Source organism: Camelus bactrianus, chromosome 7, assembly GCF_048773025.1.
Source record: "Camelus bactrianus isolate YW-2024 breed Bactrian camel chromosome 7, ASM4877302v1, whole genome shotgun sequence".
Lineage (NCBI taxonomy): Eukaryota > Metazoa > Chordata > Mammalia > Artiodactyla > Camelidae > Camelus > Camelus bactrianus.
In genome coordinates, this window is record NC_133545.1 from 52087607 (window position 1) to 52115118 (window position 27512).

The 27512-nt window shown below is 36.9% G+C and overlaps 1 protein-coding gene across 4 annotated transcripts in view; it reads left to right on the top strand.

Annotated features, from left to right (window-relative positions):
* Positions 1-7783: 7783 nt before the first annotated feature.
* AGMO (alkylglycerol monooxygenase) overlaps positions 7784-27512 on the top strand; it is a 323670-nt gene continuing 303941 nt past the window's right edge. For 3 of the 4 annotated variants that reach the window (XR_012508187.1, XM_074367405.1, XM_010967147.3), the window contains exons 1-3: positions 7784-8070; positions 9483-9613; positions 18926-19077. Coding sequence is in view for 3 of the 4 variants with exons in the window: in XM_074367405.1 (XP_074223506.1) it covers positions 7945-8070; positions 9483-9613; positions 18926-19077 (409 nt within the window). In the remaining variant the exon portion in view is untranslated. Of the gene's footprint in view, positions 8071-9482; positions 9614-14405; positions 14496-18925; positions 19078-27512 lie in introns of those variants that run through there. The other variant, XM_074367406.1, reaches the window with a different exon arrangement.

Genomic DNA, 27512 nt, shown 5'->3' on the forward strand with positions numbered 1-27512 from the left:
TAATAAAATAGAATGAAAAAGGGGATAAAAATTAAACAGGAAAAATATGAGCAGAATCAATGTGGATCCAGGGGTGAGTTTAATATGCCACCGCTTGAATCCTACACACTTGCTGGATTTATGTCATGAATTTGGCTCTAAGCTACATATTAAACCATCTGAAGTGGGAAACATGATTAGGTAGGTGATTCATAGCATCCATAAAGTTAAGTAACGCAAATGCTGTTCAGGAGAAACACATTATTCTTAGTCCTGAAACTAGAGAGAGATTCTTAACCACATGTCCTAGAGGATGATAAGAACTGGATTTACGTCTTAGATGAATTGCTTCAACTCTGTTTTATAAAAGAAGGTTCACAGGTCCTTTCATCAGCAGGCAGCAGTTCCTGTGATGGATATTTAGGTAAAGGGCTTTGTCTGATCTGCTGGTGTTATTAGAAACACACTTTTGTATGTATTGTAGAACACTAACTAATCTTGTCTTTTTACTTATTTTTAGGAATATACAAGTCTTTTATAGTGATTTTTTTTCAATAAGTGGGCATTAATTACTATTACCAAAGATAGGTGTCCATTTTTTCCCCACCAGAGAGATGGCACTGTAGAGATCCTAAGTAAGACAGCAATTCCCAAACCATGCACTATGTAATACACGTTCTCAGAGGTGTTTGCAAGTGTAGATTAACAGGAATTCTATAGTAAATTACAGTTGAGAAACTGCAAGTCGAACGAATTAAAATTAATGCATTTGCTGCTGGACTTGTCAGAACCTTTAAAAAATTTACTACACACAAGATTAATCTTTAAGAGGTATATGCATTATTTTGTGATTTCCAAACATTTTCCAAAAGAAATCGTCCTGTTTCTGGAGACTCTCATGAGCTATTTCAAGAAATGCTCTTGAGATTTTCCACATTTTTTTATTCTGCACTGTGCATTTGGATTAATTCCAACGTTGACTCAAAATCAATCCTATAAAGAGCAAGTTACATACATTCTAACACTGATATGAGTGCAGCACTTGGAGTTGCTCTTTTGGCTCTGACTACTGTTAAAATAACAATGAGATGTATTAGCTTGATGGGATTTTAAAGAAATAACTTCTGAAATACTATTTGTTTTTTAATGTTCTGAACTCAAGTGCATGCCATAAATTTCTTTAAAGATCATGTTCTACCTGATCTTTGCCTTCTGAATCGTGGAAAGGACTTTGGCCAAAAGTAATAAAATCTGATCTAAGAAAACAGAGAGAGTGATTTAAGTGTCATACGGTGCCATTTTCTAATGGAAAGTATTAATACAAAGGATTCGAAGACTCTTAGAGACAGTGTTAAATTTTTTGGCAAAACATAGCTATATTCTAAAAAATGCCCTCAAAATATATAGAAATACAATAGGAATGAAGATAATAAACTTTGCATTGTGACAACTTACATACTCTACACAAATTATGCCGCCATATAGATCTGAAAAAGAGGATAAAAAATAAAAACAGTCCTGAGTATACGAACTGCTATAAAGCATGCTCAAAGGTACATACATTTTGGAAAACAGTTTAGCAGTTTCTTACTATTAAAACATATGCTTACTGTACTGTATATTAACATAGGAGAACAATATAGCCTTTCAATGACTTCCATAATGAGATTCTTCATAATAATGTGCAAATTATAAAATTTTATGTTTTCAGTGTTTGAACTATAGAAATTTTGTTGTGGAAGTAAAATAAATATAGTATACATGGTTTTTAAATTAAAGTGAGTATTGTTTATGCATATGAGCATGGTTGAAGAATCTGTATATGGAAATCATCCTTTGGTTGGGCTTTGAACTCATTGGTAAAACTGGAGTAAAATAGGTCAAGGAGAAGAGAGCCAAGATAAGGAAAGCTGAACAGATAAAGAAAATGTGGTGTATATGTGTGTGTGTGTGTATACGTATACTACTCAGCCATAAAAAGGAATGAAATAATGTCATTGACAGCAACATGGATGGACCTAGAGATTATCATACTAAGTGAAGTAAGTCAGTCAGAGAAAGACAAATATATGCTATCACTTATATGTGGAATCTAAAGAAAATGACACAAACTAAATTATTCACAAAATGAAAGAGATTCACAGATGTAGAAAACAAACTAATAGTTACTGATGTGGAGGTGAGGGAGGTGAGGGGAGAGGGAGGGATAAATTGAGAGTTTGGGTTTGGCAGATACAAACCACTATGCACTGAATAAGTAAACAACAAGGTCCTACTTTCGAGCACAGGGAGCTGTGTTCAACGGCTTGTAAGTAACCTGTAATAAAATAGGATATAGAGGAGGTGCCAAGATGGCGAGTAGAGAGGCTCACAGATCACCCTCTCCCACAAATAGACCAAGAATTTCATCTAGAAACCCACTGAATCACACAGAACACCTACTGAACTCTGGCAGAGTATCTTTCATTTCAAAATACAGGAGGATTCTCACAAAATCTGATAAGAGAAATAAAAGGAGGGGAAAAAAAAGAAATAAGAAAAATTTGGTGCAGGACCCGTCCTGCAGGTTGGGAGCAACATAGAAAGAAAGGCACCCTCAGGCTGGGATGTCCACTCTCCAGCTGGGAGGTCAGCGGGGACAGAAGCAGAGCTACTGAGTTTTGGAGGAGTAAGTGGCAGCTGCTTGGCAGACAGAACTAATGGAAAGTGACACAGAGGGTCTCTGCGATCCCCAGCCCTAGATGTGAGTCGGCAGGGACAAGCTGAGACTGGCTGTTGGAGATCGGTGAGGAGCCTGGGCAGAAGGCTGGGGCCCACTGCACAGAGGCAGCCTCGGGACTGGAGGGTGGTGTGAGCTCTGGCTGGCTGTGTGTATGGAATGCAACAGCCTAGGACCCCCATAAAAAAGCACTGCTGATGGTGTGTGTGTGTGCTGGGGGAGGGGGGGCATTGCAAGGCAGCCACACCGTAGCTGCTTTCTCCTTTTGCCTCCATTGTCGGTGTGTTCTTGCAAGTAGAGAGGTGGGGCTCGGTCATAGTCATCACTGCTGTGCAGAGGTGGGGATGAAAGCTGCATCCACACCCAGTGGCCCTGCAGCTTCACAGGCAGGGCTGAGATTTCGTAACAGCCCCAGGCAGAGAGAGTGGATTTGCTTTTTCTGGGCTTTTTGTGGACCTGTGCCTCTTGGAGGAACAGGTAGTGAGTGGAGTTCTGGCACACGGTGTGGGTGAGTTCAGGTATCTACAATAGGCTGGCGGACCATACCTTAAGTGGAGATGGAACTGGGATCTGCTCTGACCTTGTGGGTCACCACAGATGCAGCTGTGTGACCACATGCTTGCTACGGTGGGTCCTAGCATCTGACATTGGCAGACCTGCACTGGTGATTCCTGGGGCCCAGAACCTGGGGGACATCAGAGTGGGTGGCTGACATTCCCACAGCTAAGGCAGGGACAAAGGCAGTGTCAACAAAGAGTACTTTGTAAGCCCACATAACAAGTGACAGACAACACCACAGAGGGGACCTCCCAGTGGACGTCTCCTGCCAACTCTTCCTCCCAGCTAAAGTGCTCCAAGCCTGTCTACCACACACCACAGCTCAGAAACGGGTCTAGGAGCCTCTGTTCCAGCAACAGGGGAGCAGACCCGGCCCCTGTCAAGGCTGTGACAACCACAGAACAAAAAAGGAGGCCCTGCTCAACAACAACAATCAGGACAGACTCTGATCACCACAACACCAACCACACCTCCATCAAAGGGATAACAGCCAACACACCAGAAGAAAGACATGGCAAACATCCGTACTGAGAACAACCCTACAACAAAACTATTAGATGTACACAGTCTACACAGAAATGCTCCCACTTTAAATAAAAACAAACAAAATATGAAACAGCCCTTCAAGACCACAGTAGATAACTGATACTCCTAAATCCGTAGAGCCAGAGAAATATAAGTAAAATGAAGAAGCAGAGGAACCACTCCCAATTAAAAGAACAACAGAAGTCTCCTGAAAGAACGATCAATGAGATAGACTTTTACAGTCTACTAGATCATGACTTCAAAAGGGGATGAAAAAAGCACTGAAGAATGAGAGAGACTATGAATACAGACAGAGAAAACCATGAAAAGGAAATAGAAATTAGAAAGAGGAGCCAATTAAAAACAAAACTCAATGGCTGAGATAAGAGCTGAGCTAAAGGCAGTCAAAGCAGACCAGATAATGCAGAAGAACTAAGTGCCTTAGAAGACAGGATGACAGAAATCACCTTATCAGAACAACAGACAGAAAAGCAAGTAAAAACCAGTGAAAGCAACATAAGGGACCTATAGGATAATATAAAGCATGCCAGCCTACACATCATAGGGGTCCCAGAAGGGGAAAAAAAAGCAAAGGGGATTGAAAGGTATTAGAAGAAATCATGACTGAAAATGTTCCAAACCTAAAGATATCCAAGTACAGGAAGCACAGAGGGTCCCAAATAAGAAGAACCCAAATAGACCTATACCAAGACACATTATAAATAAGATGGCCAAAGTTAAAGATAAACAAAGGATTCTAAAGGCAGCAAGAGAAAAACAAAGAGTTAGTTAACAAGGGAATCCCCGTAAGGCTTTCAGTTGATTTCTCTACACAAATACTCTGGCCAGAAGGGAGTGGCAAGATATAGCTGAAGTCCTGAATGAGAAAAGGCTGCAACCTAGGATACTCTGTCTGGCAAGGCTATTCTTTGGAGTAGAAGGGGAGATAAAGAGTTTCACAGACAAGCAAAAACTAAAAGAATTCTTCAATACTAAACCTATCCTAAAAGAAATGTTGAAAGGTCTACTCTAAATAGAAAATAAACAGGAAGCTATAGAAGTGAGAAAACCATAATTGGAAATGCAATAACTACAATGATTTGCAAGAGAATAAACAAGAAGATGTAAAAAAAAAAAGACATCAAAATCATAAAAAGTGGGAGAGAAGAGCAAGAAAATACAAATTTTTTTCCTCTCTCTTCTTTTTTTTTTTTTTTCATTCTTTTTAGGATGTGTTTGAGCCTACATGACTATCAGTCTAAAGCAAACAAATATAGTAAGGGGTTAACATACTTGAAAAACAGGGGAAACACAAATCAAAAGTATACAATTGAGTCACAAAAACCAAAAAGAAACTAAGCTAATAGAAAAGAAAATGATCAAATCAGAAAAATACTATATGATAGCACTTATATGTGGAATCTAAAAAAAAGACAAACTTATTTACAGAACAGAAACAGACTCACAGAAAGAAAGCAGGCTTGTGGTTACCAGGGTGGGGGGAAGAGGGTGGGAAGGGATAAATTTGGAGTTTGACATTTGCAGATACTAACTATATATATATATATATATATAAAATAGATAACAAGTTCATATTGTATAGCACAGGGAACTATAGTCAATATCTTGTAGTAACTTATGGTGGAAAAGAATATGAAACGAATATATGTATGTTCATGTATGACTGAAGTGTTATGCTGTACGCCAGAAATTGACATAACATTGTAAGCCAAACTATATTTCAATAAGAATATATATAAAATTAAAAAATATGTAAATTTTATAAACCCTTCAACCACATAATTCCACTGCTAGGGATCTATTTAATACAAAATGTACACAAATGCACAAGACATTTATGACATGATGCTCATTGCTGCATTAAATTTATTAGCCCAACTGGAAGACTATACTGAATTGCATAATGATAGAGACGCAGTTAAGGAAGTTTTGATGGTGTGTTCGTCCTTGAGAGACTTTTCCCTCAGATCCATTCCAACCCCTCCTTCCCTGCTGTGCTCTCCAGGGGGCAGATTTCCTTTCCTGAGTTCCTCCCTCACCTGGCTTTGAACTCCCTTAAGCCAAGGGGAAGTACTGCTGGGAGACTGGTTGGCAGAAGAAGGGAGAAGCCATAGTACCTTTTTCCATTCCCTCTCTGCACTCAAGTGAACTGCACAAAATGCATATATGTGCACATGCCTTAAACATCAACCAGTATCCTCAGTCCACCTATGTGTTATGAGCCATGGTAGCCATGTCTGGTTTTATAACTTCTAGTCTGATTTCAGATAAGCCTTTTTCCAACTCTCCACAGTAACTCGCAATCTGTAACTCTTCCAATGCCCATTTCCACAAATACAGGTCAGGTCTTTTGCAAGGTGAAGTACCATATTTATTGTAATATTTATGCATTTCTTTAGCACATAACATCTGTGTGTAAAAGTGTGCTACTAGTTTTACTAGGTTCTGACTTTTTTCTCCTTATGGATCATTAAGTTGTTGAGTTGTTGCAGTCTAATCTCTTTTTCATAAGCTCTGTGGTTTTTATTGCACAAACATGCATAGTACAGTAGTTACTGAGTTCAAGCTTGTGCTGCTCACCACATGACAGGCCAGTAAGTTGAGAGATGAGTTGTTGGGGCTAGGAATAGAGACTTTATTCAAAAAGCCAGCAGATTGAGAATATGGTGGAGTAGTATCTCAAAGAAGCATCTTCCCTGAGTTAGAACCCAGGCTTCTTTTAGACTGGAAGGGGAGAGGGTAAAATCCTGGTTCTGGATACGTTCAGTTCTTCCTTCCTGCAGCTTTTCACAGGTGGGCCTGGCCAGCGTGTTTCCTATGAGCTAGGCAAAGGTATTTTAGCTTAACACTCATTATATGGGAGGCAGGGTTCCCAGAGATGTGCTGTTATGAATAATATGAATTTATAGGCAACATCCCTTTAGTGATTAACTTGTAGCAAAAGCAATAGAATACAAATGTTAAAGTTAAAAAAAAAAACCAAACAGATCCAATATTGGGTCAGATTTGTTCTTCCCCATTATACAGTGATTTTTAGCAGCAAGTACAGCACATGATAGTGAAACTGATTATACACATACCAAAATGTTGACAGCGTCTCTGGCTGGTGATTTATTTGTTGCTTATCTATAGTGTCTATTTATTTCTCCTAAAACAATAATGTATTAATAATTTAATTAAATTTATACAAACATACTAAAAGATGAGGAGGTAGCCAAAAGATGACCACAGCTATTCCAGGTGGAAGGCCTGAGTCTAATTCAGAAAGCTCTGCTTATTCAGTGGTGATGCAGTCAATTAAGTGCCCTCTAGTCTACCTGAAAGGCCAAATCAACCTATGCTTCTCCTGGAAAACTGAGATAAGTTTTCTCAGAAACATTTCAACAGCTTCTTCACTCAGAGGCCCCCTTGGTGCTAAGAATACAGATGTGAATAGTCAAGGTTCCATTAGACAACGCAGAGCATTTAATGAGCCAAATGCCCCTAAACTGGTTTGCAAACATTCAGAAGTGAACATGATACAGAAACACAGGCAATCGCCAGTAAGATGTTTTCAGTGCTTAGTGACTTTCAAGCTCAGTCTTACTAAGTGAGATTCAAGCACCTTGTCTTCTCAGGAAATAGGGCTCTGGGGGGAGACTACAAACCTGAACACAATGTGAATTTCAAAAGGGACAGGAAAAAAATGTATTTTCCTCATGTGATTGAGTTTTGAATTTCTGTCCACTTTTTCAGAGTGAACTTTCACCTGCTATCATTTTTTTACCTTCTCCTTTCCAAGGAGGTATCATGTGCAGTTTTTTTGTTTGCCTGTTTTTCTTTTTTAATGATCAGTTACTCCACCTGCAGCAGAACTCCACTGTTTGTGTTTGATTTGGGCACGATCCCCTCCCCCTCCCCTCCCCCACGCGCCCTGTTTCTGGGACAGCGCCCACTGAACTCTGAACTCGTTCCTGATCCTTGTGTTTTCCTGTCTCTCAACACAGACTCTGCTGTTGGCTGTGTTCTATGGAGCTTTGTTTCTAGCTGTTCTCTGACAAAGGGCTTGATCTGTGCAGCACATCTTGTCCTCTTTGTTCAGCCTCTGGCTTCAACCACTGAATCACAAATACTCTCCAGCTGGGAATCAGACAAGGGCAGAGATGAAGAACCCAGAAGCCCAACAGGATGTTTCAGTTTCCCAGGGAATTCGCATGATGTTTTACATGATGAAGCCCAATGAGACGTCATTCCGGACCATAGAAGACGTGCCTAATTATGTGCAAAAGGTGAGACTATCTGGGAAGAGGCTGCTCTTGCTTTTCTCTTAATAAAAAGTAAGTAAAAGACATTCAGGGCTTTTGTTCACTTTTGTTCTTCAAATAATTAAATTCTAATAAAAGTTAATTCAGTTTCAAAAAAGCACGGAGCAAAAGTAGAATTTCTGCTTGAACTGAATTCCTGTACAATATCCACAACCATCTTCTATTAAGCTTTTCTTCCTTGAAATATCACTCCAGAATAGGATAAAATTTTTAAAAGTTTTCCTGGACACAGCAGCATTACAGATTCAGCCCTCACAAGCTCAGGATGTAATGGTTATATGACATTCATAACAGTTTTGTTTCTAAAGGGAAAACTTGTCTACCACCTCCCAGGAAACTATTTCCTCCTTATTTTAGTCAAGTAGTTCTGAAGAATGGATACACAGCTGACTGAGTTCAACCCTGACTTCCTAAGTTTGAACTTACACCAAGTTTTCTTTGAAACTCAGAAGTGTTCAGAGGCTCTTTTCACTCCTGGTTCCTGGCTATGATTAGATGTGGAAATATCCAGAATTAGAACTTGAGTACTGAAGTTCCCCTCCCTGTTACAGTTGTTCCTACAACACTTACTAGCTCAGACCAGAAATAGAAAAAAAAAATGACATCAGAGAGTATGTTCTTGGGAGTTGAGTTTAGAAAACTTCAAGACTCACAATCAGCTTCCAAATGAGTGAAACCCATAACTTTTTCAGGATTTGATATTACTTCTTTCTGTTTTTTTTTTCAGAAAAATATGTGATACTAGTATCCTCAGAACTCATTACTTTCATATTATAATACCAATCCTAGTCCAATATTTGTCATTAATAGTGGAGTCTAAAACATTATATAAGAAAAAAACCAACTGAAAGAATAAAATTTGAATGATGTCAGAAACAAGCATTTAAAATGACCTTATTCTCTGCAATACTCAGAAGCATTTTTTTGTTCCTATAGTTTTCAGTGTTATTCCTGTAATTCCAGTGTGAAAGACTAGAATCGTGTGCATCCTTAAGGAAGGCCTTTTAAAGTAAACCTACCTTAGTCATGTAGATAACAGACTTATTATTGCAGTCATTTTAAAATGTATTTTTCAGACCTAACTTGAAACACGTCCCTCCTAACCTTATTATCTTCGTGATAGAATTATCATGGTTAAATCTGTATTTCATGTCCAAATTAGATGATAGAATTTGAGCACCTGTTTAGTGTGTGTCTGAAATAATCAGATTTCTCTGCCTGTTGGGAGGAAATGATCCTTTAGGGCGGGAATATATACCTTCTTCTGCTCTGAGATATCACTCTGGGCCTCCCACTTCGGGAATGACTAACCAGAAAACTTGGAAGAATTTCATACTGAGCCCAGTCGCATCTCTTTTCTGCAATTTCCTTTCCAGGCAACTCCACTTTTCATTTCCTTGATGCTTCTTGAACTGCTTGTCAGCTGGATTCATAAAGGGAAGCCACCCGGTCATTTGGATGATGCATTAACATCAGTGTCAGCCGGTGTTCTGTCTCGGCTTCCAAGGTGAGTTAGATGGTTACCCACATTGACTGAATAAACTAAAATTCTCCAAATAAAATGAAAAAGAAACCCACTGTATGGGGAATTAGTCTATTTGTACATATATCCCCAAAGAACTCAGTTACTGTCATTATTTAAATTTTTGATATTTTGCTCATCATGGATTATTGTTATTTAAAATATTGCTCTAAATATTATTTCTCTTGGTTACTGAGTTTATCAGTGCCTCCGTAAATTCTGTGCCCAAGGCAAGTGCTTCACTTGCCTTACCCTCGTCCCAGCCCTGAGCGATGTTCTAGTTCACTATTAGAAAATTGATTTTGCCTCAGGCAGATTCACATGCTGTAGCAGTCTGGGGTGCAGACATTCCCCAGTTAAATCACACAAAGTTCTGGATTACTGGTGGTCAACTAAGTGGTACCCCTGTTTCTAGTGCTACTTACTTGCAGCCAAACATTTCCATAATGTGAATCGGGTGAAAACTCTTTACAGGTTCCATGTTGCCTGTGGACAGTTTCTTTCTTGATCTGTGGAGGCGTCTGTCTATCCGGCCTTGCTTCTGGCCCCTTTATTCTCCTTCCCCCTTTGCAGTAGTTGCTCCTACCGCACTCTGCTACTTGCTATGACCCAGATTTTCATGTGACCATCCACGTGGCCAACTCCCATTCATTTCTTAAGTCTAAGCATAGACTGCTCTTAAAGAGGCATACTCTTGAGCAAATCGTGCCTGTTTTCCAAGCCTCCGTGATGCACCCCTTCACTGTGGGCTCTCTTCACTGTGGAGTATTGCGCTTACCCCATATGTACACTTGTCTCATGACCGTAAGCTCACCAGTTTGCCGCTCAGCTCTTCTTGCTAGCTTGCGTGCAACTTGAGAAAAAGAGGTGTTCTTTCTTTAGAGTCTTCTGCCTGGAATGATGTCCAGTACGTGATAGGTTTTTTTAAAATTTAATTTTCTTAGAGTGTTATATTGATGATCAAGTCTGAGGATGATGAGACCAAACAACAGTGAGCAATAGATGACCTGGTACTGTTGAGAAGGAGTAACTTTTAATGTGTTTAGAGGAGATATCAATGAATGGAAGGCTCTTTAGTACCCGAGAATTTTCCAAAGAGCAGCAGGCGAGGGAAGATTTCCCTAAGAAGTCTGTGCTTTGCTTTACTGATGAATGTTCTCATTCCTGCTTCCCACCCATTGCTTCTTTTACTGTTTTAAGAGCTTTACTTCTGCCCAGTGCTCATTGCTTTGGAATGTTTGTATGAACCGCCCAGTGGGAAACCAAGGTGGATTTTTTAAAAATAAAATGCAAACTTAAAGATATCTGAGAAACAGTAAAATAATTTCATTTAATTGTGTAAACTTGCTTAGATAGGAAGTAAGCTAAAGGTAAAATATTTTTCATATTTGCTCCTATGAAAAAGAGGTTAATAGTTATAAAATAACAATGATATAATCATAATAGTATTGGTTCTCTGAAAAACTACTCATTTGGTTGCACATTGCTGTCAGAAGCGAAGGATAATATCTTAAATTATTTGCAGTTAATTTCCAGAATATTCTAAATAAGAATTAACGGTTATACATAATTTTCTCTATTTCATCTCTCCCTTGAACAGAATTGAACAAGAAAAACGTTCAGCATACTCAAGGGCTGTGTATATTTGGTTATTGAAAAATACCCAGTTGTTTACTGTAGTTCAGTGTAAGAAAATTTAGTGTATAAATTTATGGAAATCAGATGATTGATCAACTATAAAAATAACTGGATGACTAAGTGCCCTGCAGGTACACTTATGGATCACATCTTTTGTTGAGTTGGAATGAATTTATTAAGAACTCAGGGAGATATCAAGTGAAATGAATGCTGCAGTGTTTCTTTTAGCTTTTTAAGTTTAACTTTGGTCACAAGTGAAATTAGATTGTTCTCTTGTCATAATACTGTAACAACGAGAAAAGTCAGCTGCATTCTTAGGTCTCTATTTCTGTTCAACACTGTGATAAAAAAAAAAAGGTACAGAGAGAGAGAGAGACTGAAAGAGAGGGAGGGGTGGGGGTTGGGGGGAGAAAGAGAGAGAGGAACCAAAACAAACCAGCCCTTCAGGGATGACTGCAGTTTTTTTTTTTCTTCTCATCCCACTACTCATAACACCCCTTAAGCTAACACAAGCTGTGAACTCTGGCGCCCTTTGAAAGAAAGGTAAAAGGTTGTGAACTTGAATTTGGAGCCTATTTTTCTAGAGCTGTATTTTGAATGAGAAGAGTAAATTGCTTCGTTCTTGTTCACTCTTCTAAGTTATGAAATATGGATCATTTTGCAAGCTTTGCAAAAGGTTTTCTTTTTCCTAGTCTTTTATCTGGAAGATGGCAGCAAAACAAATGATTTGAAAATGAAATTTTAAAATGTTTTCATTTATTTTGTTGCTATTTTTAAAAATTACGCAGATAGAGGCAGAGAAGGAAAGTTGAGCCTCAGGGTCCACTTCCCTCGATCTCCTTTCAGCCAAAGACGAGAAGGGGGATTTCACAGAAATTCTTAGAACAATATTTCAGTTGAAGCCGCAGCATCAAGGGGAATCCTCATGCAAATCGTTAACAGCTGAAGGTTAGATTAACACGGCATTGATCATATCCTCTCCAAGGGACTAATTTCATTTTCTACACCAGCTTTCTACAGGGGCTTTCCTCCTCCTTAAAATACACTATTGCAAGAAAAATGGTCGTATACCATTTGTTAATCCGTTCGTGAAGCATTAGACTTTGGATACTAATTCCAAATAGGCATGTGGCCTCTGACAAGAGAAGTCGTGGAAATCAAAGTGAAGCCCTGAACATGTTTTTCCACTTTGCCATTCATGTAATGGAAATGCTGTGTGCAGACTTGGAGGAAACACAGTGTTTATTTGAGGATCTCGAATTATTACATAAAATTCAAAGTACCTTGAAGATTAGTAGCATACTTACCATATTGGTAGAAAAAAATGTATATTGTATCTTTCAAACCTTTATGTAAGGGGAAATATTAATCATAGACAAGATTCTGTCTTGTTTACAAGCCTGTCGGACAGACCGTGATGTGTAATAAAAGTCCATCTGTCCTAAGAACCAGATTCTGGGCAGGCCTGCGTTTGTTTTGCTCTTCTGGAATCCAGTAGGCAGCCTTCCTAGTCGGATCTAGCCCTGGAGTTATAGACAGATACATGTATTTATCACAGTTAAACGCATTGTGCAGATAATCTGCCTTTCTGTCAATTACTTGCATATGTGACCATAAAAAAACATGAAACTTAACAAAAAATTTACTAAATGTATTTTTTTAAATCTATCTAAAACTTGTGAAATATCCTGCTACTGACTTAAATGCTAACGAGTGAAAAATAATTACAACTTTTTTTCCTTGCTTGTTGAAGCAGAACTCAATTTCCAATCCTTCATTAGAAAACCGGGACTTCAATTTGTTACTTCCTTCCAATGTTTCTGCTTCCATAAATTGCATCCTCCCCAGAGAAATTTTATTCCCGATATAAATATCTACAGTATGTTTGTTTTTAGGGGTTCATTTATTCTGTTGAAACAGCAGATTATAAATCAAATTGCAATAGGTTGGAGGGACAATTTAAGTGGGTAAATTTTCAAATAAGTTGGGGACACTCCACTTTTAATACATATGGGTCACTGCCAATTTTTACTGTGGGGCTACATCTATGAGGTTCCACCATACATATCTACACCGGCCGTGGCTGCCATGGAATTTTCCACTCCTGACAAGAAAGTTTCAATTCATCAAAAAAAATTTAAAGAAGAGGAAATTAAACTTTTTTGAAATACTTTTGACTCCCTGGGGTGGGACTAGAGAATAAAGGAAAATTGTGCACTGCATTTTTACACTAGACTTCAGTATCAGGGGCAATACTGTCTTTGGCAGCATCAGACTTCTGACAAATGAGTGCCTGTCATTGGGGATGATGCCTTTAATAAACAGTTATCCATTGCCCAAAATAAGAGATAAATTCATTTATGTAATGTTAATAATGGTAGTTTATTATCAATATTAATATATATCTTACTGACTTAGCAGATTATTAAAAGAACACCCCATGCTGACAAAATAAATTTTGAAAACCTGGGAGTTTGCTAATTATTTTTGCCAAAGAGAATGCCTTCTTTCCTCTTAACTTTACCTTGGAAACCTTATTATAAATAGACTTTGCTATGAATTGTGTAATTTCCGAGATTCCTATTGGACTCTCCTTCCTTAATGAGTTCAAGCTTCCTTGCCCTTATTAGTCTGGGTTTGTGTGCTTATTCAATAGGGTAATTGAATTACTTGAAGCAACTTATTTCTTGCAAAGTAGAGAAAATAGCAGATTTACTTCTAAATCCACCACATTGTGTTTGCACGAGTCTGTGGTTCAGTGGTTGTTGTAAGATGACATTAAATAAATGATTCTTTCATAAATGCAATGTCATTTCACAGTAAGAAAGTGCAGTACAAATTTCATCTGTCTGCAGAAGGTAGAGCTTGTATTGCGTGTTTTGTTATTACTGAGCAAAAATCAATATTCCACTAGATGGAGCAAAAGTGGCAGTAGCTTTACAAGTTCCTAGGCAGGTATAAGAGATTTTGAAATAACACAATTCCTCAGAAAAATCAGTATATATAGTTCAGATATATTTGTTTATAACTTCCCAGAACTTGTAAGGGTATATAGAATGGTTTCATTTAAATATTGGTTTATTTTCTAATACATGGCAAATTATTAGAAATAAAAAAATGTCTAAAATTTGTATTTCAGTTTTGCATAATATGGCCAAATCAGAGAGCACACACAGCTCTAATGACAGTTATGAAATCGTGCAGGTTGGCAGATGTCTGTGAGTACCGGGTACGTAATTCTGCTTACTCTGAAAGTTGCTCTGAAGTTTGAAGTTTGCAATGAGAGTATTACATCAAATTTCATTTGCTTGATTCAGGATTAGAGAATGAGAGGATGTGAAAGCTAGATAATGTGAGGGTCCATTCAGCCTAATGCTCTCATATCTGAAAGTAGCTGTGAGATAAAGGATGAAGAATGTGTCCAGTGGTACCTTTCTACTTTTGATGATGGGAACATTCAAACTGAGATGACTTTGATAATGAGTTAGCTTTGTAATTCTCAGTCCCCAAGTAATATTTATTCTCATTTACTGTTTTTAAATTTCTACATTATAAATTAACTTTACATATTTTTAAAATCCAGGATCAGTACTGAAATAGTATTTTAGTATCTTACCAAATATTACAGTCACTAAATATTGACAGGACAAATTTCTAGTATTGACAGAAGATGTTACATAAAACACATAAAAAATGAGCTGTTTTTCATTTGCCAAAAGGCATACTTAAAACCCAAGAGAAACAGCAATTGGGGGGAAATTTATAAAGCATATGGAAAACAGTAACCTCTCTCTCTGTACACATACAGGCTGTTGATTAGCAGATTCTAATATCCCCTTATATTTAGATCATTTTCTTGGTCTTGCATACAAACTTAATGAATAAAAGGGGTTTTGCATTTGGTTATTCACAGCCCCTTGTACAACCCAATATTCCATCTCCATGTGGAAAAGTAAGCTCACTCTATGCATACATATTACGTATGTCTCATCCCACAGGATGGGAGTTAGAGAGTTGTAGTCTGAATTCCAGAGCTCAGAGTCACATGCTGGGGCTGAGGGCTGGGAGAGAACGCAGGAATTGGGAAGAGAAAGAGGAAGGAGTTCAGCTTTATGATTCAAGGTCTGGTGGGGACATTTTAAAAAACGTAGGTGCTATTTCCTGCAATCAAGGGCTTTCCAGAACTTGCTAATCATTTCCCAGATGTATCCCTTGCTGAGCTGTTTTTAGTTGTGGGCACTCTGTGGCTGTTTTTTCCCCTTCTATGATGGAAGAGGATCATATTCATCTTGCTGATAGAAAGCAGGGAATTTAACTCCCATAGCTTCTCCCCTCTTTCCCTTCACCTTGAGGAAAGTTTGGCTTCGTGCTAAAGTGTGAAGAAAAAAAAAAAAAAAAAAAAAGAAAAAGCCTTGACTGTAGCATGTCAGGCATATTTCAGCTCGATTTGTGTCAACCCTAATAAGTCAGATGACAGAATAATAAATTGGGTGTCTGCTCAAGACCTGGCACCTGTACAGGAAATAAAAAAAAAAAAAAATTTCAATGCAGGCAGGTTCCTTTTGTTTTACAAATGGAAGTTTTCCAGGGACCCTTTGTCTTTTATTGAAGTCTTGGTATCTAAAAGCCTATTTCAGTTATCACTGGTACTGACAAGAAAGATAGCAACTTTAAAAAGAGATACTGAATTGATGGGCCATTCATCAGGCAGGTGATTATATCTGTCCTCCTCCTTAATGTGTCCTCCCTTTCTTGTGCTGTACCTGGCACCACCCAGGCTCTTACTACGAATTTATTGAATGATTGAATGGTAACAGGAATTGATCTGCTTTGACATCATGTACTAAAGCTGATGTAAAAAAATCCTGTAGGTTATTTCAACTTTTTGCTGCATTTTCTAAGCTGCATTTCTTTCTTTCTAGATCAGTCTTTTTTAGGGTTATCAACTGGGACACTTTTGCCCCTAGGAGACATTTGGACATTTTTTGTCACAACTAGGGTGGAGAGCTAGGCCACTGGTATCTAGTAAACAGAGGTCAGTTATGCGGCTAAACATTCTAAGTTCAGAGGCCAGGCCTCCCAACAAAATTGTCTGGTCCAAATGGCACCAGCGTCAAACTGTAGAATCTATGTTTTTGAGGATTATTTGGTTAAACCATATGAAATTGATATTATTCACCTTTTTAAAAAAAACTAAAACTTCAACTTTATATGATTAATCATCTACCAATGAGTACCAGGGAGCACTTTTTAAGATTTCATAATTTGGGGAACTGTTTCCACAGGACAGAGCTCTACAACAAAGAATTATCTTATTCAAAAGTTCATAATGACGCTGTTCAGAAGCCTAGTCTAAACGTATAAAAGTTACCAAGTTAACGTGCTTTAAAATAAAATTTGTTCTATCCACCCACGTTGATAAATAACCTGGATAACATATTGGAGGATACATGTTAAATTTCAAGTTCTTGAATGCCTCAGAGTTCCAGAGCAGTACGACAACCCCTGGCCCTTGGCTTGTCTGTCTCGTGAGGGAGCTCACACACGTGTGTGTGGCCTTCCCAGACTGCTCATCCCAGCTCTGTCTGCACATCCCAAAAACCTCTTTTGTCTACCTTGTCACGTCCAGGACTTTACACACCTGCACAAGTTGGCCCTCTGGAGGACTCGACCAGGAGAGAGGCCCACACAGGTCTTGGAAGCAGGCTCAGGGCCACTGTGACAGGGGATTTTGGAGTATCCAGGGCATGGCCTGATTTGTGACAGGAATTCTGGGTAGGCAGTCCCCTTGGGTCAAGGACTTATACTTAAGGACAGAATTATTGTTTCCAACGATATAACTGTTGGAGGAGATTGGAGAGAAGATGCGACCACCGGTTGACTTGCAAGCAGACCGCACTTATCCTCACCTTCTCCCTTACCCACTTCCCTGTCCGTGGAATGTAAGTTCCACCTACAATTCCCATGCTAGCAGCTGTTTCAGGGATGCAGCCTTGAGAGAGTAAGATGCTGTTGAGACCATCTGGACTAAACAAGTGACTGAACCCAATTAAGACCTTTCTGGAAACGTTGAAGGTTCTGGTGGGAGAGCGTGGAGATTGACGCATCTCGCAGCCACCCAAGACAAACCTCCTCTGTAGGTTCCCGTGCTTATTAGAACTGCCACCTCCCAGTCTGGAGTGTTCTGCCTCTTTCTTCTGTCTCTCCTTGCCCTGCGTGTATGGGGGCCAATTTACAAACCCATAGTAATCTTAAATTAAAATTGAGTTTTAAGATCTGATGATGTGTGATCCTTTTTGAAAGTGTAAAAATTTGGCGTTTCTATTAGTTATTTATATTAATGCTGTTGTGAAGTAGCCTAGTGTTTTATATTTTTAATTAAATAATGATTTGAAGGATTCAAAATATAAGGCACTTTGAAAGTTATTAAATTACACTTAAAATCGTATTATAATTAAAGTCAAAAGTAGATTAAAATTAAAGACCTGGATCTCCAAATGACCCAGTTACAAGCTAATTCATAGAAGCGGATTGCGTAAAAAGAAATACTATTAAAATAATGAATTTTAACAATATACTAACTTAAGCTGCTGCTTTGACTATTATTTAAAATCAGGATATTTAAGGATTTCCTCACTTGTTCATGGTTTATAAATAAACCTTTATTAGGTAGAATAATCAACTTATTTTACATGTTAATGATAAATAGAAAAGTCAAATCAACCAAATTTATAAAAGTGATAAAGGAATAATTATCTTATCTGATCTTAAATTTGATCACAGGAAATTTAAAAGAAAAATGCTACACTTAAAAAAAAGTATGTTACATATATTTTTAAAAGTTCTTGAAATAAGAATTTATAGAAGCTTGGTAGAATGGGTGACAAGACACATTCTGTCTGGGTTTTAAAAACAGTTGTTTATCTTAACTAGGTTTGTATACTTTATTTCTAGGGGAAGATTGTTCCCTTATATTTTGAGAGCCGTACTTTATATTACTACAAGAAATACTGAAATGCTATGATAATCCAATTTGTGATCTTAAGTATAAAATCTATAAAACATTAAAAGTGTATGTGTGTGTGTGTGTGTGTGTGTGTCTATGAGAAAGGGAGAGGAAGGAGAGAGTAGAGGAAGAGAGAAACGGAATTAGCAAAAGCAACTTTAAAGGCAAACTTTACGATTTAACGTATTTTAAGGTATTAGGCAGTTCACAGTCCCCTTTAAAAAGATGCTACTTATAATTTTCTGTCTTTTATATATCCCTTAAAAAGTACTCTTATTGTGTTCTTCATTAAGATTTAGACATGGAAATCACAGAAAAGAAGTCATACTGTTATATTTATGTGATACAGATTCCATGAAAAGTATTTTTAGGCGACAAAAAAGAAACACCCCCTTAATTCCATGAAATTGAGAGCAACAATAGCTGGCATCCATGATGCCTATGAAACAAAAGGAAACACCATGTGAATTATTTTGATTCCAAGGAAACTGACCCTCTTAAAGTCATGATAGACCAATAAGAAACAAAGAAAGGGAGAAGGATTTTATTTTTATATGTGAACATATCAATTTTTAAATATTATCTAAATTTTTTAGCACAGTTTTAAATCTAAAATGTAGTATAATTATTGCTTGTAAATTTTATCTTTCCAGTTTGTTTTTCAAGAGCATTGAACTGACTAGTTACATTTACATCTGGGAGAACTACAGGCTCTTCAATCTGCCCTGGGATTCACCGTGGACTTGGTATTTAACTTTCTTGGGAGTTGACTTTGGCTACTACTGGTTCCACCGCATGGCTCACGGTAAGTTGCAAACCAAGGCTTTATTGATAACTTATGTTGAACTGTGTTGGCCACATAGTTGATATTCAGTAAATATGTATTGAATGAATGACTAAATGAATAACAGTCTATTTTACAGTGTCTAAAGATTAATAATGAAAGTTTACATTGCGATTTAAATGGAAAAAATCTGAAGTCAATGCTAGAAAAAAAAGTGAAATTACTAGAGGTACATTTTCCACATGTCTTGTATCTAATTTACTTAAAAAACTGTTTGGAAAGTGATGGCTATAGCATTACTTTTTAATATATTGCCTTACGTTGTTCTTATGATGACATGCTTGGTAGAGTCTACACGCACTTGCACACAATATCAAACTTCAGATCCCAGTTATCGAGGGTCATTGAGAAGAGCTTTGTAACAGCATGGAATCCTAGGTAATGTGTGCTGTCATAGGTAAGCTTGATTCCAGATCTTGGCAGTACTTGCCCATAACAAATGAGAATGCAATCTGCTCGGCGCTAGCCATAATGCACGTTAGTAAGACCACAGCTTTGCAAATTTTCTTATCTGCTACAGAGCTCTCTGACAGTACTAGTTCACTGAATTTGCTTTTTGGAATTCCTGGTTGCATCTTCCAAAGAAATGTTTTGTTCTGGAAAGGAAAATGGAAGAGCAAGGAGCTGTCTAAGCCTCTGTAGGGATAAGCAGAGGTTGGAGAATGACTGCAGAGCTAAGGTGAGCAAGTGGTCTCCAGGGAGGAATTAGGTTAGCACACGTATTTCTGGAGGGAAATGGAGGAAAGTGCTAATTTGGAAAAACTACTAAAGAGCAGTAGCTTTAGTGGTAGTTGGGTTGAGTGGGTGGGGAGGAAGGAAGGAAGAGGAAGAAACCTGGAACAATAATAAAAAATAGACGGGAGATGGAAAGAAGAGCCCAGAGATCAGGGTGAATAACTGAGCTGTGTGTTTAGGAGTTTGTGTGACCGAATGTCCTTCCCAAGTGAGGAGGAGAGAAATAGGAATAACATGGACAGCATTGTGCTTAAGGCAGCTAAGCCTTACACAGAGCATTATTTAGTTAAACACTTTAAACTTGCACCCTTGATGAAACTAGAAAGAGGGTTAATTCATTAAAACAATTTGGAGTGAACAGATAAACTAGAAAAAGTTATTTATTTTGTGTGATAAACCTTTGTCTTTGAAAATAATAGGTCAACTCCTGACATCATTTCCTTGTGATAAATGTAAGAGGATGCTCCCAAATTGAACATGATTAAGAATAAAATACAGTCTATGCAGTAAACTTACTATTTCATTTCAAAATAGTATTTTTCTCCCTAAAATAAACCTATTGGCAATCTTCCTCACTTTCCATGCAGCACATGGGTAATGCAGAAAGCATTTACATTGTATTACTTAATTTCAGGAACCTTCTAATATCACACTGTCCTGTACAGATGTGTTTGTTTGGAGAAATCTGCAAATTCGCTTAATCTTTGAAAGCCCATTATAACAGGAAACAAAGAACCAACAACATATTACCAAATATAAAACTTGAAAAATATGTTGTTTGTAAGTGCTCTCAGTTAGGGAAGAGCAATAAAGTAAAATAGTATATTGAAAACATGGAATCAAGGCTGTTTAAAGTATGCTTCCCATTAGAAAATTTGGAACCAAATCCAGTAGGCAGGCATTGAAAAAAAATCTGAAAACCTTCTGGAAAAACACTCACCACTTTCAGGCTGTAAAGCCTAAGCATAAGTTCAAAGACTTGACTTGTGATGGAAAGCTAGTTGGAAAACAATAAAATATGTAGTTGAATGTGTCAAATTTCAATATGACGATTGGTTTTTAGATTTTATATGATAATGTAAAATACTAAAGCAGGGATTTAGAAATCTAGAAGTACAGAGGGATAAGAAAAATTAGTAATATCAAGTTTCTTGAGCCTCTTGGGTTACTGAGCCCATGGTGATTAATTGGTTAAATTTATTCAACGGAAAAGCTGAACCGTTCTAAAATCCAAGTGCCTTAAAATATTTTTTTAAAACCTTGCTTTTCCTAATGAATGTGTTACTTTCCTTTCATTATTTGCAATAAAATGATATAATAAAAATATGTTCCGCTTTTGTTAACATGTTAAATGCTATGAGTTTTGAAGAAAAAACGTATTATATATTTAAATTTTGGTTTTGCATGTATTTAACTTACTTCTTTAGTGACCCAAATTACTGGTGGGTTTTTGGACTTGTTGTTAATGCTTGTCTGTTTGCATACATGTAGAATTCTCTCACACCAAGGGGGTAGTTTGGTATTAGTAGAAAAGACTTTATTGCAAAAACTTGAATTCCACCTCTGTTTCTTTGCATAATGACAGAGGATTGTTTACGGCTGCATATGTTCTTTACATGTCATTCCCTTTTCCTCTGGAAAAATGAAAAAGATTATGATAATATTAGCAATTTATGCAAAACAAGAGTAGCATAATAATTTCCATAGACTACTTTAGAAAGAAATGTAGAATGATAAAATAAAATAGGTCTCAAAAGTAGCTTCTTGTATGCTTCATCTATATTACAAAGGCTGCATTATTTTTCTTGGTACATTCCTGTTAGTTGTGCTGAACATCTAACAAGAAAAGGAGTAAGAAATTTTAAGAGAACATTTAAAATACAAGTGATTACTGCTTAGGTGCAGGAAGAATGAGCCTTCCAGGGTCCTGGTAACAGATTCATTGGGTGCTGGTTACATGAGGTATATGTTTGTAAAAACGTATTAATCTATACTATTTATGTACTTTATCTGTATCTCAGTAAAAAGTTAGTAAAATAATGCCACCAATATGATTTTTTGATGAATAATTTGCAGTCAGAATTACATGATGAGTAACCAAATTTAGAAATAGGAACGATGAAGTTACCATTTGTGGCTGTAAGCATAAACATGTGACCTTGCACAGATTTTACCTCTATCAGTTTCCACAATCAAGGATGCTGGAAATGCCCGCATGCCAGTTATTCATTTCATCGCCTGTCTTCTCCACAACCTTCTTTGCTATGTCGTGTGTTACAAGAGGTGGACCTGATGGACCTTTCGCCTTTGCTAGCTGACTTGATGTTAGGCTTTGCCAATTTAAGGGTCTAGAGGGATATTGCAAAGCCAGAACAGGAGGAAGGGACTTTTATTTCCATTTTCCAGAGCGCTATTTTCCACTGGCACTTAGCAGATTGGTATGTAGGGAACCTAGCAGTGTTCACCTCATGGCTAAGATGTAGCCTGTCACTTCCGGTAAGATCCTCTGTCCTCTAGAGAAGTATGCCAGAGGACCACCTGTATCCTATACCTTCTGGGACCCACACACTTCAACAAGTCTCCCAGGCACCAGCAGGGTTACTGTGGTAGCCACCCCCTCTACAAAGATGTCTGACTCTTCGCCTTGGTGATTGTGGTGATAGGGGTCTCTTCTAAAGCGATAAGTAGCTGCCATGCTCACTCTCCTTCAGCTCTATAGGCAAACTTGTGTTCTGTAGTTGCTAATTCTGTACTACTGAACTACCCCTTGTTTACCTCTTTTAGTAGTTAACTACCTTTTTAGTAATTCATGATTCTCTATATAACTTTTCCTTATTCAAATTACTATGTGGTTTTTGTCTCTTATTTAGACCCTGACTGACACACTGAGCCTCCCTACATGTTATATAGGATTGTAAATTAGAATTCACCTGACTATACTTTTACTATTTCATTAGGAGGCATTGATTACACATGTAATTAGCTAAACATTTATTCCCGAAACTTTGTTGTGATTAAGTGAGCATTTGTGTGTGACCTAGAAAAGTTTTCATTTCTTTCTGAATTTTAGAGAGGTTAAATTTGGATAATTCTAATTTTCATCATTGTATAAAACAAGCATATGCATCAATCAGAAATTGTTCTGTTTTATGATAGTGCAAGGATTGTGGTCTAAATTGAAAAATAGGTTACTTAACATTCAGATACACTTGTGTTTCTGTTTTTTAACACCAAAATATACCTAATACTTTTGTAACTCTTTGCTATATATTATGTCTCACTTAAAAATAAATACAGGGTAATTGTGTTTTTATTGGATCACTGAGGGTGAAGTCCACTCTGCATTGGCTTAGTTGCTGCCATTCATCTTGCTTTTCTCCCTGATTTCTCACCTTCTCCTAGCTCTTGGAGTAGTCATCACTCAGAATGTGTATAAGGGAAGCCTTGGTATTCCCATCAATGTGTCTGTGACCTCCAGTTTCCCATCACTACTTTCTACTAAGAAGTCTGGCACCTATGCCGACCATTTTCCTCTGAATTCTTTCAATGAGAGGGACTATCTTATGTCTAATGTTAAAAATTTACTTATAGGAGCACTCCAAATGTGCATGCACGGAAAGACTATCATGATTTCCTCTCAGAGAGCACCATTGGAAGGAAATTTCCTCCTAGAAATAACTTTTTTCTTATTACTGGCAGTTGCAGTCACCCTGAAGCCCACTGTCTAAATTTCCTTTGGTGTTCTTAGATTCTGCGGATAATGTATGAAAAGCACGTTTGAAACAAAGATTCTGGCCATGATCCAGGGGTGGAGAGTATAGATGCTTTCAAACAGGGAAGTCATATATGTGATAATAAAGAATTAGAGTTTCAGTAATCTTCGTCAGCCTATTTTTGAACATTGATACTTAAGGAGAGAAATACTTCCAGGAATAGTTGGGAGCATTTGAGGATGGCCGTGGTAATATTTTCCAAGGATTAAGAAAGCTGTGAAATGATTAATCAAAACAAAACTGCAAGGCAGCAATAAAGACTAATCTGTCAGCCTGGTCTGACTTGTGACTGACTCTACTTGAGACAGAGAACATGCCGATTTTCTTTTAGTGCTAGGACCTAGTACACTTGCCTGTTACATAGCAGAGCACTGGAATTTGAGTCAAGAGATTTAAGTGTATACCCCTGTGCACACAACTATTTACTACCCAAATAACCTTGGGCTTAACCTCTGTAAGATAGATTTTATTTACCGCACAGTTTTGTGAAGAAGTTTAAATGAAAAACACTGAGCGTTCAGGAACCAAGATAATATGAGTGAATGAATTAATGAATGAATGAATACACCAACTCTAAGAAAGCAACATGGAGGTTTGTGTAGAAATTTAGGGATGCTCAACATAGGTATGGGGGGGAAAAACTTAAATTTGGGGTGGACTTCAGGATTTCAGTAAAACAATATTCAACTAAAGAACATCTGGAAAAACCAGATATTTTGTCCCAAGTATTTTCTTTTAAGTGATCACCGTGATAAGTCTAGTTATGTCACCATACAAAGATACTAATTAGTTATTGACTATATTCCTCGCACTGTACATTTCTTACCCATTACATTTATTTTGCAACTGGAAGTCTGTACTTGAAACTCCTCCACCTGTTTCTTTCCTGCCCACCTCCCCATCTGGCAATCACCTGTTTGTTCTCTGTATCTGTAATTCTGTTTCTGTTTTGTTATGTTTGTTCATTTGTTTTGTTTTTTAGATTTTACATATAAGTGAAATCATTTGGTGTTTGTTTTTCTCTGTCTGAATATTTCACTTAGCATAATACCCTCTAGGTCCATCCATGTTGTCACAAATGGTGAGATTTCTTTTTTATGGCTGAGTAATATTCCAGTGTGTGTGTGTGCGTGTGTGTGTGTGTATATACACTTTGGTTGCATATTATATATATATATATATATATATATATATATATATATATATATATATATATATATGTGCATATATATATATTTGTACTTTGGTTGCTTTCATATCTTACCTATCATAAATTATGCTGCAGTAAGCATAGGAATGCACATACCTTTTCTAATTAGTGCTTTTGTTTTCATTGGATAAATGAAACGGCTGTGGAACTTCCTGTTTCAGGAAGTGGAAGTGGAAATGCTGGATCATGTGGTAGTTCTATTTTTAATGTTTTGAGATATCTACATATTGTTTTTCATAGTGGCTACACACCCACCAATATGCACAAGGGTTCCCTTTTCTGCACATCCTTGCCAACACTCATTATTTGTTGTCTTTTTGATAATACCTATTCTGACAGATGTGAGATAATACCTCATTGTGGTTTTGATTTGTATTTCCCTGATGATTAGTGATGCTTAGCATCTTTTCATGTGTCTGTTGGCCATCTGTATTGTGTCTTCTTTGGAAAATGTCTATTAAGATCCTCTGCCCATTTTTTAACTGGGTTTTGTTTGTTTTTTTTGATGTCGAGTTGTATGAGTTCCTTCTATATTTTGGATATTAACCCCTTATCAGATATATCTTTTGCAAATACTTACTCCCATTCAGTAGGTGACCTTTTAATTTTGTTGACACCTTCCTTCTCTGTGCAAAAGCTTTTTAGTTTGATGTAGTCCCATTTTTTTTATTTTTGTTTTTGCTTCCCTTGCCTGAGGAGGTGGATCCAAAATATATTACTAAGACTGATGTCAAAAAGAATACTGCCTGTGTTTTCTTCTAGAAGTTTTATGATTTCAGGTCTTACATTTAAACCTTTAATACATTTAAAATTAATTTTTGTGCATGGTATTAGAGGATATTCTAGTTTGATTGTTCTGCATGTAGCTGTCCAGTTTTGCTAGCACTGTTTATTGAAAATGCTGTCTTTTCACTATTATATACTCTTGTCTCTTGTGTTGTAGTTAATTGCCCATATAATTGTGGGTTCATTTCTGAACTCTCTATTGTTTTCCATTTATTCATTTGTCTGTTTTTGTGCCAGTGCCATACTGTTTTGATGACTATAGCTTTATAGTGTAGTTTGATACCAGGGCATATGATACCTCCAGCTTTGTTCTTCTTTCTCAAAGTTGTTTTGGCTATTTGGATTTTTTTGTGTTTCCACACCAATTTGTCCCATTTTCCCCAAGTGTTTTTGTTCAAAAGAATTTGGAAAAGCCTCTCTTACTGAACATATATGATGCATTAGCAAATAAGATATTTGAGCACAAACATTTTAGACTGCAAAAGGCAAAATCAAGTAAAATTCTATTCTCTTTCATTTACTAAACAAGTGTAATTGTGACTGACTTGCTTTTATTATATGAAAGCACAATAAAAAAGGCTAAGTAATGTGAAATACTAAGAGAATACACTAAGTAAAGATTCTTCTAGAATCATCAATTAACTTAGAGACTGCTTTCTACAGTTACAAACTTTTCATTCATGCATCCATTCATTCATGCATTAGTTTTCTCCAACAAATGTTTAATGACAGTGTATCTTATACCAACCCTAAATTAGTTACCATTGGATAATAACAGATCTCATCACCAATTGTTCATTCTACTATGGGTAAAAGATATTAACATAACTGTTATTTATTATAGTAAATAGTGGGGCAATGCACAGATGATTTTGAGGTGAATTCTAAAATTTACAAATGAAACTTTGTCCTTCTCATTGGACTAATTCTTAAATTTCCAAATTTCTGACTGTGCTTTCTTAAAGTGGTTACATAAAAGCCAAATAGAATCCTGTTAAAAATCCATATTCCTGATATAAGGATGCTATTAATAGTATTAATAGTACTGCTATTAAAAGCCAACTATTATTGAAAGCCATTGGAGAAGCAACAAGTATAGTTGTAGAAAAGATAGATTCTGAAGTCAGGTTACAATAGATTTCAGTTCCTAGTACTACCCCTTATTAACTGAGATTTGGAGCAGGTTAATATCTCTGTCTTATTTTCCTCATCTGTTGAAAGGATTAATAATACTATATACCTTATAGAATTTTTATAAAGCTTAAATGAATAAATACTTAGAAAATTGACTAGTATATTGTTAATACTTTTTAAGGATTACTGTTATTACTGAGTTATTATAAACATCATAGTGCTGGGTACTAAACTAAGTGCTTTATATTAATGAAACAACACACTATATAATTTCATTTGCAGAACAATCCAAAGAAGTAGGCATTTAGTTGTTCATCAGTTACTAAGTGGGAACCTACTAGATACTGGGAATTCTGACTTCTGGGAGTATAGCTGTATACAAATTAAAGTCATTGCTCTTACAGTGTTTACATTCTAATAGGAAAAAAACCCAGATGTAAAACATTTATAAAATACTACAGTTCCAGGTTAAAAAAAAACTGATGAATGGAATCAAAGAAGAACTAAATAAATTGAGATATATTCCATGTTTAAGAATTGGAAGACTCATATTCTTAAGATGTCATCTCTTTTCAAATGGTTCCATAGATTCCATGCATTTCTAATTGAAATCTGAGCAAGTTATTTGTGGATATTGACAAGTTGATTGTAACATTTATATGGAGAAGCAAACTACTAGCCAACACAGAACACTAAAGGAGAAGAACAGAAGAGCTGACCAGATGTTGAAGGAGAAGAACAAAGTTGGAGGACTGACA